Here is an 18,818-nt window from a genome sequence, read left to right on the forward strand (position 1 = left end):
ATACAAATATATATCAGGGAATCCCAGTACTTACTGAATGCACTACAAGTATAGTCACCTACTCAAACATGGCCTTAAAAATATGAGTATTTTTTTCATGTATATATACCTGTACTTTCAAAGTAACCAAAACATTCCTCCCTGAAAGAACTGTTAAACAAGATTCTCCTTTGTATGTCCTAGAGTATCTAAAACAATGCTAATAAATGCAAAGATAAGAAAATGTAAACTACCCATGTAACATAAGCATTAAGGTTACTGTTGTTCTTTCATCAATGCTTAATGCCTACTAGTCAAACTTACCTCTATACCATTTTTAGCTACTAAGATTCTTTTAATTAAAAAAAAGCTTTATTCTTTACTATCCCTATTGTAAAATTCTCAGCTGTTGCTTTGATATCCATTAGTCATTTTAATCATTTGACTAATGAATTATTGAATCAAATCAAACGTCTTTTCCCATTTCAGTTTACAACCATTCAAAATATCATGGCTCAAATAAACTTCTATAAATCACTGCTGCATTTACTATCAAATACTCTATATTTTGAAAATATAATGCTGTAACATAAACTACAAATTAGGGTGGACTACTCCAAACTGAATTTGTAAACCAAAGGACTACAAATAATATGACTTTAAAAATCTTCAAGGATAAAATTATTGCGGCTATGCCCTATGGAATAAAACTTTGGCATCTCAACCCATGCAGTGAAGTACACCTTAGACTTAGACTTTTGAAAAAAACCTTGCCTCTATCCATGAGTTTGACATGGGCCCTTCTTCCATACAGAGATAAAGAAGCTTCTTAAACAGAAGCACATCCTAATCTGGTATTTTAAACTTTCATAAATAGATTTAAGCCTAACTTGCAGTTTGGCTACCCAATAAACCATGTGGCTACCCATCATTACAAAGATCTGTAGACTAAATAATTCTCAAAGATATGACCTTAAACACATTGTCAATCAAAACTTGTTGAGAAAATATTATTTCTAAAGTACGACTTAAGGGATATGCAGACCATCTCCATCTGTAGATCAGTAGCTCACAATTGTAGGTAGGTAGAATGAAGGAAAGCTTTTTCAAAACACACATACTTGACCTTGTCCTCCTCTTTGAGTGCCACCCTTCATTGTTCAGATATTCCCAAATACCGCCAAACTGTGAGATCCTTATATTTCCCTTTACTTAACTATGCTTTACCCTGCTTCCTCTTCATTTGCTTTTAAAATCATTTATTTTTTTAACTGTTGAATCCACTGTGGAATTAGGTAATAAATATAATAAAAAATAAAACAAATTTTCAGTCAATCAATATACAGATTTTTAATGAGAATAATAAGAATGTTTCTTTGCTAAGAATATGTTGTTATTCAATAAATACAACTCTTAGCTCATTTTCATTTACCCTTTTGAATGGCAAAAATCAGTTATTCCCAGATCAAATTGCATTCAGGGTTAATACTGGAGTCCATATTTTCTTATTTGCTAATATTACTACATATAAAGTCTCAGTACAATATTTTATCTAAATAATAAATTTTAAAAAACAAATTCATTCAGGTGGGGCTCTGCAAAGCCAAATATTAAATAATCAATATTATTTGTCCTTATGATTCTGGAAAATGGATCAATTTCAGTGTTTGTACATACAGACTAAATGTTTTATCAGCACTAAATTCTTAAGGGGGACAGTTGGGAGGATGAAATGGGGGAAGAATCTACTAAATTCCTTGAAAGTTGAATGGTTCTCTATACATTTCAATCAAAACAATATTTTTGGCAAAACTTAAATTCTATGGACCAAAGAAAAGGAGAATCCTTTGATAAGCATTTTTTTTCTTTAAAATATTAGGGCTTTCCTTCTTTTACCTTTTGATTCTTATTGTAGGTGAAGACTTAAAAAGATTAACAGGAATACTGAATCATATAAAGAGATATTCAAGGTGACACCTCTAACTTTTTAAATGTCTGTCTCAATATTTATTATAAAAATTTATTTTTTTCCTTTTAATAATTAAGAGTTTTTTCATGTGTACTCTGAGGGCAAAAAAAAGTATAATGTGGGAATTTTGTTACAGTAGAATATCACACCTGTTTATTATCTGGATATAATTATTTTCATTTATTCATATCCTTAAGACATATATATTTAAAATATGCGACTAATGTTCTCTTACACATTTTCGACTCGAACACGCTGATAGTCAGAAAGTATTGCACCTACTGATACTCCCTCTACTTCTTCTTTTTCCTGAAAATAAAGAAAAAAACATACAACTTTAAAAATAAATAGTCACATGGTGGTATATCATGTTCTGAAAATTATAAATATCCTGTAGCTTACCTAGGATATTTATAATTACAAGCAGAGCAAGTTACTTAAAATATAATCAACACTTAGGAAGAAAATACACACAATTATTCAAGTTGTCCTCTCAGCTATGGGGAAAATATTACTCTTTTACTTAAAAATCTCAAATAATTAGAGGCTATTTTCATGGAGAAAGTAAAGACTTTAGCAGCACTTCCAAAAAACATTCTCACTTAACAAATTTTTAAAGTCTTCTTGATGTTTGATGGAAATTTTAAAGAAATTCTTATTTATGGACTATTTATTTCCACTCAAGGGTAACTTCAAAAAAAAATTAAGTAATGGCATAAGTAGATAAAGATAACATGATTTTTATCTGGATTTTAGCAGAGATAGTGGAGGCATTACCTGGATAACAGTATAGCACAGTGGATAAAGAATTCTACGATAGGAAGGAAGCAATGAATTATATCAATAGAGTTACAGCTGAGAATATCCAGCAGTGTATCCAGTACAGTCCCACAGTGATAAGGACTAGTTTTTGCAGCATACTCACTAATGACCTGGAGGAGAATGCAAATTCAAGTACAATCAAGTTTGTAGATAATACAAAGCAAGGATGGATTAAAAAAAAAAATCAAGTGCACAGATGGATATGGACAACTTGGGGATTTGGAAGGACAGATCTAAGATGAGAGTTAATGTAAAGGAGTATGATAATACAGTTAGGAAAGAAGAACACAAAATACGGGTACAGACTAGGGGACTATTATCTAGAAGAAAAATATAGACATATGAAGAAAGTGACCGTGGGGTAATTACTAATAACAAAGTAGGAATTCTCCGAATAGGTAAATGAAAATCAATTCTAGTATATGGAGATAGAGAAAGAATTATTTCAGAGAGATAACTTCATGATTAAAACTTTGGTCTTTCCAAATATGGAAATCTCTCATCACTTCCATGAAGCCTACAAAGAAAAACAATAGTTTCACATAAAACAAAAGTAATACTTCAAGAAATAATGATATAACCCTGTGTTATATCAAAAGGATATAGGCATAAGAAATAAAAAGACACTAAGAATCTCTTATGCCTTTGGAGGTTAAGCCAATTTAAAATTTCTCCACCAAAATGATAGACAAACAAATGCTCAAAGCTCCCAAAACTAAAATGGTGCTTTTTTAATCAGATAAGTTTTCAGGAAAAGAACTATTTCCTTTACTTTTCCATTTCAGCAACCTTTTGAGAACAGTTGCTCAAATGTTCATTCTATAACCCTTTTAGGCATTTTCTTCTCCCAAAAGTCATTAGAAAAAGTCAGGGTATAAAGTTTCTGATTAAATGAAAATATGGCATAGATCACAGAGTAGAAAACAGCCGTGTTAAAAGATCAGCATTTTAGTTATAGTCATATACTATAAAATTGTTCATTTTTAATGTATATGTGTTTCTCTATAGATCATAGAAACAAAAGAAAAGAGCACTGAAGTTTTTCTTCCTAAACTACATCTAACCACTATTAAAATAATAACTGACATTTATTATCCATCCATTATATCTTAACGTGCTATGATTTTCATTGAATTCTCACTACTATCCTAAGATAATTACTATTTAATTCTTTTTAGTTCACCTGCATTCTCTGAAATTTTCTACTTCCATCTTTCTATTTTCTATCTGGATATACCTAAGTGATCACTCCAGAATCATATATCCAGACACATTCTAACGGTTCTTCATAATAGAACTATATGTAAATCATTAGTTTTATTTCTTCAACAATCATCATTATTACTACCCATTAAGAAGTCAGCCTACAACTACTAGCTCTGTGATTTTGAACAAATTATTAAATTTCTGTCTCAGTTTTCTCATCTATAAAATGAGTGTTCTAGTTTGCTAGCTGCTGCAATGCAATATACCAGAAACAGAATGGCTTTTAAAAAAGGGAGATTTAATGATTTGCTAGTTTACAGTTCCAAGGCCAAGAAAATGTCCCAATTAAAACAAGTCTATAGAAATGTCCAATCTAAGACATTCAGGGAAAGATATTGTGGTTCAAGAAGGCAGATGAAGTTCATGGTTTCTTTCTCAAATGGGAAGGCACATAGTGAACACAGTCAGAGTTTCTCTCTCATCTGGAAAGGCACATGGTGAACACAGTCAGGGTTCCTCTCTCATGTGTAAGGGCACATGGCGAACACGGCGTCATCTGCTGGCTTCTTCTCCTGGCTTCCTGTTTCATGAAGCTCCCCCCTGGGAGGCATTTTCCTTCTTCATCTCAAAGGTTGCTGGCTGGTGGATTCTGCTTCTCGTGACTATATTGTTCTGCTCTCCTCTCTCTGAATCTCTCTTTCTCCAAAATGTTTCCTCTTTTATAGGACTCCAAAACTTCTCAAGACCCACCCAAATGGGTGGAGACATGTCATCACCTAATTCAGCTTAACAACTACTCTTGACTAAATCACATCATCAAGGGAGATGATCTGATTACAGTTTCAAACATACAGTATTGAACAGGGATTATTCTACCTTTATGAAATGGGATTTTGATTAAAGCATGCTTTTCTAGGGGACATACATCCTTTTAAACCAGCATAGTGAGGATAGTAATAGTTCCTATTTTCTAGTTTTATTGTGAGGATTAAGTAAAATAAGTAAATAAGAGCATCCAGAAACTAGCAAACACTCAGGAAATATTTTCCTTATTATTATTACTACTTCTACTATTATTACTACAGATGACTATTGTTACTACTACTCTGCTGCTGGATAAATGTCCAGCTTTCACTTAACAGACAAAGCTCATTATCTATCACTTCTCAACAGCCCATTCCAACAAATTCTCCAACCTAGTGACTCCTGAACAATTCAGAAATAAGACTTCTATGAACTCCTTTATCATTCTGAACTACTAGCTTTGAAAAAAGGCAAAACAAACCTCTAAAAGACAAAGACCTAATACATAATCCATCTCCTCTGAAGAAAAGACAAAGCTAAGCTCAGACTCTGACACACAACATTTTCAGAGAAAAATCAGTAAATTAACAAAAGCTGGAGAATGATAACAATAGAAGTGTCAGCTGAGAAACAAAGAGAGAATAACTATTAGGATAAAAGATATCACACTGAGCTGGCATAAAGATACTCAAATTGCTTGTGCCATAGCTGAAATAAACATGATTGTGCTGCAAAAACAGTTACTATGGAATGTAGGGATCCAGAGGTTTGGCCAAAATGTAACCAGCTTCCCATACTTTAATCCTATGCTCACTAAAAACTTCAAACTACAATTTAGATTGCTTTGTTACTTTCCAACTCAGAAAGATTATGCTAATCTATCCAAAAAAGCATTCTCATCTGTTTAACACAAGATGTCTACATTATAAATTAATTGTCTTGGCATTCTGGCTTATGCATTAGTCTTATATGAGCTTGGTTTGTATTAGTCTATACCGGAGACACTGATAACCTCTTGGTACGTTGTCAAAATCAACGCTCTAGCCTGAAGGGCTATACATCAGTGCTCACCAAGGTAATTTTTTTTTCATCACATAGTTGTATATTCATCACCATGATCATTTCTTAGAACATTTGCATCACTCCAGAAAAAGAAATAAAAAGAAAAAAGAAGAAACACATACATATCATGCCCCTTACCCCTTCCTCTCATTAACCACACGTATTTCCATCTACCCAATTTATTGTAATCTTTGTTCTCCCTATTATTTATTTATTTTTAATCCATATTTTTTACTCATCTATCCATACCGTAGATAAAAGGAGCATCAGACACAAGGTTTTCACAATCTCACAATCACACTGTGAAAGCTATATCATTATACAATCATACTAAAAGCACATGGCTACTGGAATACAGCTCTACAGTTTTAGGCACTTTCCTCTAGCCTCTCTAATACACCTTAAACTAAAAAGGGGATCTCTATATAATGAATAAAAATAACCTCCAGGATAACCTCTCAACTCTGTTTGAAATCTTTCAGCCACTGACCCTTTATTTTGTCTCATTCCTCTCTTCCCCCTTTTGGTCAAGAAGGTTTTCTCAATCCCTTGATGCTGAGTCCCAGCTCATTCTAGGATTTCTGTTCCACACTGCCAGCGAGGTTTACACCCCTGGGAGTCATATCCCATGTAGAGAGGGGGAGGGCAGTGAGTTTTTGTGCCATGTTGGCTGAGAGAGGCCACATCTGAGCAAGAAAAGAGGTTCTCTGGGGGTGACTCTTAGGCCTAATTTTAAGTAGGCTTAGCCTATCCTTTCCAGGGATAAGTTTCATAGGAACAAACCCAAGATTGAGGGCTCGGCCAATTGATTTTCACCAAGGTAATATTACCAAGCCTAAGAAGCCATGTAAATTTCTCTGGCAACGTGGGGATGAGCTGGGAACCAGCACCATGGGATTGAGAAAGGCTTCTTGACTAAAAGGAAGAGAGAAATGAGACAAAATAAAGTTTCAATGTGTGTGAGATTTCAAAGAGGTTATCCTGGAGGTTATTCTTATGCACTCCTTTTTAAGTTTATGGTGTATTAGAGTGGTTAGAGGGAACTACTTGAAACTGTGGAACTGTATGCCAGGAGTTCTGATTCTTGAAAAGACTGTATAACTATATAGCTTTTACAGTGTGACCATGTGTTATGAAAACCTTGTGTCTGATGCTCTCTTTATCCACAGTAATGGACAGATGAGTAAAAAATAAGATCAGTAAACAAACAAATAATGGGGGGGGTGGATAAGGGGGAAAAATGGGTAGACTGAAATACTAGGGGTCACTGAGAGGGAGGAGTAAGAGGTATGAGATATATGAGCTTTTTATTTTTATTCCTTTTTCTAGAGTGATGCAAATGTTCTAAAAATGATCATGGTAATGAAAACACAACTATATGATGATATTGTGAGCCTACTGATTGTATATTTTGGATGGACTGTATGTGTGTGTATGTGTGTGAAGATATCTCAATAAAAAAATTTTTAAAAAGATACTACTTAATTTCCCCAGTAAATTGTATTCATTTAAAGTACATGATTCATTGAGTTTCAACAATTGCATACACCACCAAAACTAGCGCCACAATCAAGACACAGATAATTTCAATTACTCCAAAAGAATCCTTGTGCCCTTTTGCAGCCCAACACCCCTTTCACCTCTGTCTTCAGGTAACAACTAATCTTTTTTCCCTATACATTAGTTAGCATTTTCTAAAATTTCATATAAATGGTATCATACAGTATGCATCCTTTTGAGATTCATTCACGTTGTGCATGTATCCATAGTTTCTTCCTTTTCATCTATTATAGGGATATACCAAATATTATTTATCCATTTACCTATTTGTGAACATTTGAGTTATTTCCAGTTTGCAGTTCCTGTGAATAAAGCTGCTGTGAACATTCCTATATAAGTCTCTGTGTGAACATCTATTTTAATTTCTCTTAGGAGAGACTGTAGGATTTTAAGTGAGTGATAAGCACAAAGAAAAACAAACCTGGTGACAGTGTGAAGGACAGACTAAAGAGTCAAGAAGAAAGAACAGGGAACCTAATCTGAAAGAATTTCTAAAATGGCAGTAAGAAGCCAAATTCAGAAAATAAAGACAAAATTAGTGGGTCTTGGGAGCCAAGTGAACAGAGACAAGAAGCATGAATAAAGGATAGGACCAATGATTTAGTTTTAATGACTATTAATTGAGAAAGGAAACACATGATCTAAAAGAATACTGAATTTATTTAGCTTTATATATGCATGTGTTTAATATAATTTCTAGATACTCAGAGCAGATAAGACTATTTAGGCACATTACATATAACTTTAGTACTCAACAGTAGAGAAAAAGATGAGAGTGTCATCAATATTCAGGAATGAATAAGATCCACAAGAGACAGAATATAGAACGAGAAGAGGGTTGAGTGTAAGAACCTGGGGTACACCAACATGTAAGAAGGATTAAAAGAAGAATTCAGTGAAGAAACTGGAAAAGAATGGCCACAATGATAGATGATGCAAGCAGGATAGAGTAATGTGGTGTTTATACGAAAAGACAGAAGTTTGATGAAAAAGGAAGGATAAAGTACAAAGTTACCCAGTTCCTAGGACAAGATGTGTGCTAGGTACTTTATATATTTTATCTCTGTTAAGCCTCATAACAACCCAAAATACTATTAAACTGATTTTACACATGAGAAAACAAGATTAATGTATTCAAGTTGACATAACTGGTAAGAATAACAGCCAGCTTTAAGTTGAGGTTTGTATGACTACCACACGTGTTCTTTCCTAAATACATGGTATCTTATGCTGCAGAAAGTTCAAGACCATTGGATTTTTCATTGAGGAGGTTGCTGGTGACCACTGAAAGGGAATTTGCACTCATCTTTGACAGAAGCAAAAAGAAAACATTTGAAGGAGAAAGACATGGATAATTGCCAAATTTTTCAAAGAATTAATTTCATATCTATAGTGAAATAAATATGATTATCTAACCAATGAATATCTATTGCTTAAATTCAACCAAATTTAGAGAAGTTGGACAGCTGAATATCATTTAAATAATATTTCTATCATCTAGATGACCAAAAACTAACTCAAGCTGTTAAGAACAAAAGGAGAAAAAAGAAAAAGAAAAGATAATAATGTCAGTAACAGAAGTTAGAGAAAAAAGCTGGACCCTAAATAGCTTAGACACATATCTTAGCAACAGAGGCTCTCAGACACAACTGAAAACCATTCAGGTTAGGCCATTATCACTATCAATGACGGATGTATAAGTTCAATCCAGGAAATAATAAAGTCAGCAACAGCATCACTGACTGCTAGAAACAGCAGTACACAATATCATTAAACATTTATATTAGTTATTGCTCTCAACAATGCTCTTAGGTAGATTACCATTATCTTCTCCCTTTTATAAATACGGGATGCTAAAAGATTCTTACAAAGTCAGTTATTACCAGACTAAAAAAGCAGATAAAGCAGGCCCTTTTGTTGCTTTTAGAACACTTTTTATCCAAACTTGGTCAACATGAAAGACACCCACAAGTTTGTTGGGAAGCTAGTCCAGGCTGCCATCAGACCAACATCGCCAATTGTAACAAAAAGGCTCTTGCAAAAGCAAACATATTTAAGAAATCAAGGGATGAACAACCACACATCTCAGAATACATTAAAAAATCAATTCAGAAAAAAAAAAACATTTTGTAACATATAACACAGAGTTAATAAACTTTTCTTTCAAATCAACAAGAAAAAAGTTAACACATCAATGGTCAAAAGAGGGAAAGGATATTAATAGGCAATTTTACGGGCACTTTTCAGGAGAAAAAATACAAATGACTAATTTAAACCTCCAGATAAATAAAAGCAATAAAAGTCAAATTAAGATACTTTTGCCAAACACCCATAGTTGTTGAGGATATGGGGAAATCACATAGTCTCAAAGACAACTGGTTGCCTGCTACTAGTGCAACCCTTCTCAGAGGCAATTTTGTAATATATCTCAAGAGTCTTAATTATGACTATTTTCTTAGTCCCAGCAATTTCATATTTCATTTCCAGTAATTTAGTCTATAAAAATAATTGTAAATTTGTATTAGGATATTCTCATGTTAATATTTTTTATATATAAATACATATAAAAAACTAAAAATATGAGTGCAGTACATTTAGAAGAGAGAAGACAAAACAGCCATTAGAAATAACATTTATAAAGGATATTTAATGAAAGGGATTTCCAGGAAGATGGCCAAAAAGTGCAGTTCAAGATTAGCCCTGCTCCATGGAAAAGTTAGAGAAGGGATAGGAGGGTGACTGAGGAGGCAATTCAGGACTGTGGCTGACCTGGGAGAGCCTTCTGCACCACATGGGGCAGCGCTGGTTGCAGAGGCTGAGCAACTGAGAGGCAGAAAGCTGGAACCTGGCGTGGAGATGCGGAGCCAGCAGGAGTTCACAGACAGGAGCCTGGGACTAGGAAGTAAGCCAGGCTGCGTTCCTAGGGTGCATTAACTTCACCAGCTCAGCCCCATGACTGGCAACTCACCCCACACCCCATACACCCAAACCCCGTTACCTGCTCCCATTCCCCACACTCCAGGTGCCCCCAACCCACCAGTCCCCAACCTACCTCTTCTACACCCTCCCGAGCACTATCTCCCACTCCCTATTCCTTGCAGGCTACTGCCAGTACAAAAAAGCTGCGGGCACTAACCTCCATACCTAGGTTACCCTTGCCCTTCCCTGCCCGTAGTGTTGCATAGCCCCACTCTGCCCTGACTGAGCTCTGTGCATCCATTTACGGCACTACCAGGCCCACACATGTACACGGGCCCCCAATCAGGTCATTCAGCTCTGGGAACCATACTTTATGGTAGTTCAAGAACAACGCATACACAGGGCCCTCAGCCATACTTCCCAGCTCTGAGAAGTGCTGACCTGCACAGCTGAGTCACATCTGCCCCCAGTCCACGAAGGCATAACACCAACCTGCTGCCACAGCTCTACACATGCGCACAAAGGACCCCATGCCCTAGACCAGCGCACACTAGGGTTACTCCCCCGAGACCAGTGCATCCACACAGCTGAGTCTTCCCTAGCCACTGGGTGCCCACGTTCACAGCATCAGCTTAATATCCCCAACCCACACCTATAACTTCCCTGAAACAAATCACCACATGAAGTGCCCCACCCGTTCCCTGCTCCCTGTTGTACATCCATCCCACAAACACAAGGCCATAGACTACTGAAAGAAATAAACTCCCAAAGTAAATCAATCAAGATATTTACATGCCACAAAGACAGCAGATCATTAAGTATATCATGATGCAGATAGATACAGCCCTGTCTAATGACCAAATTAAAACACCATAAGAGACACAGACGCTGGAACAACTCATCAAAGATGTTCATATAATTCTACTTAATAAAATAAGTGGTAGAGCAAATGACATAAGGAAGATTAAGAAGACAGTAGAAGAGCATAAAGAAGAATTTGTAAGAATAAATAGAAAAATAGCGGATACCACAGAGATTAAAGATTGTTGAACAAATTAAAAACATGCTAGAGGCACCCAACATCAGATGTGAAGAGACAGAAGAAAGAATAAGTGATATAAAGGACAGGATAACTGAATTAGAAGACTCAAAACAGCAAAAGGTAAAAAAAATGGAAAAAATTGAATTGGATCTCAGGGAAATGATAGACAAAACAAAGCATGCAAATATAAGAATCAGTGTCCCAGAAGGAGAAGAGAGGAGTAAAGGACTAGGAAGAGTAGTTGAGGATACAATAGGGGAAAACTTCCCCAAGTCTCATAAAAGACATAAATAAACAAATCAAAGAAGCCCAAAGAACTCCAAACAGAATAAATCCAAATAGGCCTTCCCCAAGGCACATACTAATCAGTCTGTCAAATATTGAAGAGAAGCAGAAAATCCTGAAAGCAGCAAGAGAAAAACAATCTACTACATGCAAGGGAAACCAAGTAAGACTGAGTTCAGACTACTCAACTAGTACCCTGGAGGCAAGATGGCAGTGGCATGATATTTTCAAGATCCTGAAAGAGAAAGACTTCCAGCCAAGAATTCTGTACCCAGACAAACTGTCCTTCAAAACCGAGGGAGAGATTAAAGTTTTCACAGACAAAGAAGTCCTGCAAGAATTTGTCAACAACATACTGGCCCTAGAAGAAATACTAAAAAGAGTTCTGTGGGCCGAAAAAAAATGACAGGAGAGGGAGGTCTGGAAAAGGGCATAGAATTGAAGAGCATCACTAAGAGTAAGGTAAAGAATACAAAGAGAAAGAGGGAAAAGAATATATGGATCTGATAAATAAAATAATAAAAAGATAAGATGGAATGGGCCACGGTGGCTCAGTGGGAGAGTTCTCGCCTGCCATGTCAGAGACTCTGATTAGACTCTTGGTGCCTGTCCATGTAAAAAAAAAGGTCAAAAAGATGTGGATTCAAGAAACACTGTTAGCAGACTAAACTTACAAATTAAGAGATACAGATTGGCAGAATGGATTAAGAAACATAATCCAGCTATAAGCTGCTTACAAGAGACTCATCTAAGACACAAGGATACAAATAGATTGAAAGTGAAAGGACGGAAAAAAATTTTCCACACAAGTTGTAACCAAAAGAAAGGAGGAGTAGCTATACCAATATCAGACAAAATAGATTTTAAATGTAAAGACATCATAAGAGACAAAGAATAGCATTATATACTAGCGTCATTAATTAAAGGGTCAATCCACCAAGAAGATATAAAAATCATAAATGTTTATGCTCCCAATCAAGGAGCACATGAGACAGATATTGGTAAAACTGCAAGGAGCAATAGATTTTTCAACAATAAGAGTAGGAGACTTCAATACACCATGCTCCTCTATAGATAGAACAACCAGACAGAAGACAAATTAGGAAATAAAGAAGTTAAATAACTTAATAAATGAATTAGACCTAACAGACATATATAGGTCATTGTACCCCAAAGCACAAGGTTATACATTCTTCTCTAGTGCTCATGGAACATTCTCCAGGATAGATCATATGCTGGGGTACAAAAAAGGTCTTTATAAATTTAAAAACATTGAAATTATTCAAAGCATTTTCTCTGATCACAATAGGATGAAGGTGAATCTCAATAACCACCAAAGAACAAGAATATTCACAAATATATGGAGATTACATAACACACTCTTAAACAAACAGGCTTAACAGAGATAAAATATGTAAAGTACCTAGCACACATCTTGTCCTAGGAACTGGGTCAAAGAAGAAATTGCTAGAGAAATCAATAGCTATCTGGACATGAATGAAAATGAGAATACAACTTTTCAGAACTTATGGGATACAGCAAAGGCTGTACTGAGAGGGAAATCTGTTGCCCTAAATGCCTATATTAAAAAAACAAGAAAGAGCAAAAATTGAGGTCTTAACAGCACACCTGGAGAAACTTGAGAAAGAACAGCAAACTAACCCCAAAGCAAATAGAAGAAGAGAAATAACAAAGATTAAAGCAGAGGTAAATGAATGGGAAAACAAAAGAACAATAGAAAGAAACAATAAAACCAAAAGTTGGTTCTTGTGAAAATCAGTAAAACTGATGGGCCACTAGCAAGACTGATGAATAAAAAAAAGAAAGAGGATGCAAATAACGCAAAATCAGAAATGAGAAGGGATCCATTACCATAGATCCTGAAGAAATAAGGAAATCATAAGAGTATACTATGAACAACTATATGACAACAAACGAAACAACTTAGATGAAATGGACAAACTGCTGGAGACACACAAAGAAGCTATACTGACTCAGGAAGAAATAGAAGATCTCAACAAACCACAAGGAAAGAAATTCAATCACTCATCAAAAATCTTCCTACAAAGAAAAGCCCAGGGCCAGATGGCTTCACACGGGAATTTTATCAAACATTCCAGAAAGAACTAACACCAATCCTGTTCAAACTTCTCTAAAAAATTGAGGAAAAAGGAACTCTACTTAACTCATTTTACAAAGCTAATATCATCTTAATACCAAAACCAGATAATGATGCTATTAGAAAGGAAAACTACAGGTCACTCTCCCTAATGAACATAGATGCAAAAATTCTCAATAAAATATTAGCAAACCGAATCCAACAGCACATTAAAAGAATTTTACACCACAGCCAAGTGGGTCATAGAATGCAAGGATGGTTCAGTGCAAGAAAATTAATTAATGTAATATAACACATTAACAAATCAAAAGGGAAAAACCAGATCCAACACAGTACCAATCAAAATTCCAACAACGTACTTTGAAGATTTGGAAAAGCTAACTACCAAATTCATCTTGAAGGGAAAGAGACTCTAAATAGCTAAAAGCATCCTAAAAAAGAAGAATGAAGTTAGAGGTTTAACACTCCCTGACTTTAAAACCTATTATAAAGCCACAGTGGTCAAAACAGCATGGTATTGGCACAAAGACAGAAGTATTGACCAATGGAATAAAATCGACAATGCAGAAATAGAACACCAAATCTATGGTCAACTGATTTTTGAGAAGGCCCCTAAATCCTCTGAGCTGGGACAAAACAGTCTTTTCAATAATTGGGCATGGAAGAACAGCCAAGAGAATATATATATCAATAACTGAGAGAATGAAAGAGGACCCCTATCTTACACCCTACCCAAAAATTAACTCAAAGTGGATCAAACACCTAAATATAAGAACTAACACCACAAAGCTTCTAGAAGAAAATGAAACATCAAGACCTAGTAATAGGAGGTAGCATCCTAAACTTTACACCCAAAGCACAAATAACAAAAGAAAAAAAAAAATAGATAAATGGGAACTCCTCAAAATTAAATGCTTCTGCACCTCAAAAGACTTTGTCAAAAAAGTAAAGAGGAAGCCAACTTAATGGGAGAAAATATTTGGAAATCACATATTGGATAAAGGTTTGATTTCCTGTATATACAAAGAAATCATACAACTCGACAACAAAAGAACAAACAACCCAATTACAAAATGGGCTAAAGATATGAATAGGCATTTTTCTGAAGAGCAAATATAGATGGCTCAAAAGCACATGAAGAGATGCTCATTTTCATTGGTTATAAGGGAAATGTAGATCAAGACCACAATGAGATACCACCTCACACCTATAAGAATGGCTGCTATTAAACAAACGGGAAATTATAAATGTTAGAGAGGATGTGGAGAAATTGGGACACTTATGCACTGCTGGTGGGAATGTTTACTGGTGCAGCCACTATGGAAAACTGTTTGGTGATTCCTTAGGAAATTAAATATCGAGTTGCCCTATGACCCAGCAATAGCATTACTTGGTATATACTGAGAAGAGCTGAAAGCAATGGCACAAATAGACATTTAACACTGATATTCACAGCAGCATTTTTCACAATCGCCAAAAGATGGAAACAATCCAAATGCCAATCAACAGATGAGTGGATTAACAAAACATGGTGTATATGTACGATATTATGCAGCAGTAAAACAAAATGACATTTGGAAGGACATGACAAGACAGATGAGCCTTGTGGACATAATGCTGAGCAAAATTAGCCAGACATAAAAGGATAGATACTGTATGATTCCACTTTTTGACAAGCATAATGGTATAATTAGAGGCTTAAAATACAGAATATAGGGGATTTCGAGATACACAGAAGCTAGAGATGGGTGAACTGTTAGCTAATGAGGTTGGACTCCAATGTGAGGGAATAGATAGGAGTAAAGGTGATTCTCTAGTGGGTCTATAAGTAATATTACCATATTGAAGATGAACAAGATTGAAAGGGGTTGTATAAACCTATGTGTCCCACTGACTCACACTAGAAATATGAATTAGTTCTTATAAGAATTACTTCAAAGATATTATGCTTGTACAAAGAGCATTTAAGTCCAGGGTAAAGGGGGAAAACTGCTACTGTATGCTATGCGCTATGTTCAGAAGGAAACCATCAGCACTATCACAGCAATAGCAGAGGTGAATAATGGGGGGAGGGACAAGAGTTAAGAGGAGGTTTAGATTTCCTATTTGGTGATGGTGTGTTCATTGGTTTTCTTTCTCTTGGGAACAATGAAATTATCTAAATTTGAGAATACTGATGAACTGTGGACTTTGGGCCTTCTATATGATGCCTGATGAATACAGGTGGCTGAAGGATGCACTGACAGAGAATTAAATTGGCGAAAGATGGTGTATTCTTATGGACAAAGGTTGTGCTGCTACAAAAAGGAACAAAGTCGTGAGGGATGCAACAAAACGAATGAACATGTGGGACATTTGACGAGACAAAATAAGCCAGAAACAAAAGAACAAGAATGGTATGGTTAGCTTTAGAAAATGTTTATAAGAAAACAGGGGCCTAGACTGCAAGCTTTTAGAGCAGACACACTAAGTCCAGAGTGGTGATTATTATTTCTGGATTTTGAATGTCTGTTTTACATATATATCCTGATATTTACAGATAAGAATGAAGCTGAACAGGTTGGGGTTAAAGTAAATCAGAACACAGGGGTAAGGAAGACAGTGTCTTCCTTAGAACCACACATATTCTTTGAGGCCAATGGAAAAAAGGTTTATTTGATCTGGAACTGAAATTTTCTGTAGTGCATGGTCTAATGCAACCTATCTGTATAGCTCATTTGAACAACAGAAACATAGGGAGCACAGAATAAGAAAGAGGTCCTTTAATTCTGTATAGATTATTGTAATGCCTGGAAATATCCTAGAGTATATTAAGCACATAATCAAAAAGTATTGGCAAAGTCCCCTGAGGGAGGGGAGAAAGAATATGGGACTATTAAACCTTACCACCAGGGAATTCCCCGATACTGTGTTAAACTTCAGGGACACCCAAACCAATAGGCCATGCCCTCAATCAGGAGGCTTACTCTTGTGAAGCTTATGTAGGCAGCGGAGAAGGTTAGACTACCTATAGGCATGCCTAAGAGCCACTTCTGGAGGACCTCTTTTGTTGCTCAGATGTGGCCTCAGTCTCTCGAAGTCCAACTCTGCACATGAAACCATTGCCCTCCCCACTACATGGGACAAGACATCCAGGGGTGAAAGTCTCCCTGGCAACGTGGGAGAGGACTCCCAGGGATGAATCCAGACCTGGAACCATGGGATCAACAAGTATCAGAGGCAGAGAGAGTTTAAATAGAGTTGAGAGGCTACTCTGGAGGTTGCTCTTATACAGGCTTCAGTTAGACATTGCTACCTATCATAACCTACCAACCCCCAACCAGGACCATTCCAGTCAATCCTAAAGAACACCTAGGGCAATATATAAGATTCCACAAGGGTTTCATGTTCTAGAGTAACTTTTCAGAAAACTACAATGTCCAGATGGGTCCCTGGTCTAGATAAGTCCTGACACCTATCTGGACTGCTCCAGAACTGCTTTCAGCTGCTCCAGAACATCAGATAATTTCATGTCCTTACCCCATATTAGTGAGAGACCTTTCTAATATCAAAAATTTAGAATTGCCACAGCTCAAACACCCCTAAAGAGGGATGGAAAGATCAAAGGTGATGGTTGAGTTGTATAGAGAAGATTGGATTTAACAAATGAATATTAATGCTGAATCATTAAACTGATATCTCTTTTAGTCTCCAGTATTTAAGAGCAGCTAGAAGTAAAAACCTAAAATTGTGAAACTGCTATTCTACAACTAATTGTGGGGCTGTGTTTTGAAATTCATAGCTTTGTTTGTATACATGTTATTTTTTCACAGAAAAAGAAGGGAAAAAAGTCAATTGTGATGATAAAAAGATATTTAAGCCCTCTAGCCTCCTATATTCTGGAGCAGCTAGAAGGAAAACATGAGAGGATCGTATTGTAGCCTATGATAAACTCTGGGATCTGTCCTGTAACAGTTGAAAAGTGCTTTGAAAACTATCACTTTTTTTTTATTTTTTTGCTTTGTATATATGTTATACTATACAATAAAAAAAGTTAGAAAAAAAAGAGTAGAAAAAAGGATATTTAATGAAGAAATACTTAAGACACAGGGTTAAGTGAAAAAATCCATAGATTTATAAATTTCATAAACTATTTGGATATTTTTTGAAATATCCATAGGAATACAAAGAAGATCAAATTATAATAATATATTTCTGAATGATGATTTTTCATTTTCACTATTTTATTTATGACTTTGCACTTTTGCAAATATTTTTATAATATATATATTACTTTCTTAATTGAGGAAAGCCATTAAAAATGCACCAATGCATATATGCATCCATCTTCCCCAATGCACCGGTAAATGGCAGGCAAAATTATCTATACACTTATTAAATAGTAATTTAAGAAACCTACTGTGTGTTAGGTCCTATACTAGGAAGGGGGAAATGGATATTTTGAAATAGTACAGCAGCTGATCTTAAGAAATTAAAATCTAGTTTTGAGGGAAGAGGGGGCATGGACAAGTAAACAAATAAGTGATAAGTCTATATAGAGTATAACAGGCCACAAAGGATGGAATTTCTGCTCAGCAGATAACATCAGGAAATACTTACTTTGTTTAAATAATTCTTCAAATATTAAATAGTCAGGCATGATGCTCCCTTGCCCGTTTATCAGAAAATAAATGTACAGTAGATAACTATTGCCTTCCTATATCTTCCTTAATATACCATCTATGTAAATCACTATTGTTTTTCCCCTAAAGAAACAAATCTGGCTTTAAAAAGAAATATAAATAATTCATCAGCCATCAAGTCTACAATTAGTTCCGAATTGTATATCTCCATTTGGTAACTGTACAGTCAAATCTTCCATATTAAACAACCAATCAATAAGGGCCCAATATGCCAGCCATCCTATACCAATCACCCACAGATGTATGAACATGAACCTGCCCATGAGAGCTTATAACTTAGTCCCTAAAGACTTAATGACCACCTCTAAAACCAGAGTGCTAAAGTAGCAGGAAGATACACAAAAGGATAGAAATGGAGCTCTACTTGGA

General features: G+C 35.5%; 1 protein-coding gene across 6 annotated transcripts in view; it reads right to left on the reverse strand.

Moving 5' to 3' along the window:
- Window positions 1-18,818, reverse strand: part of DPH6 (diphthamine biosynthesis 6) — a 214,355-nt gene that overhangs the window by 101,871 nt on the left and 93,666 nt on the right. For all 6 annotated transcript variants that reach the window (XR_013162324.1, XR_013162325.1, XM_077127389.1 and 3 more), the window contains exon 4: window positions 2,184-2,257. Coding sequence is in view for 4 of the 6 variants with exons in the window: in XM_077127389.1 (XP_076983504.1) it covers window positions 2,184-2,257 (74 nt within the window). In the remaining 2 variants the exon portion in view is untranslated. The remainder of the gene's footprint in view (window positions 1-2,183; window positions 2,258-18,818) is intronic.

This window comes from Tamandua tetradactyla, chromosome 14 (genome assembly GCF_023851605.1).
Source record: "Tamandua tetradactyla isolate mTamTet1 chromosome 14, mTamTet1.pri, whole genome shotgun sequence".
NCBI lineage: Eukaryota > Metazoa > Chordata > Mammalia > Pilosa > Myrmecophagidae > Tamandua > Tamandua tetradactyla.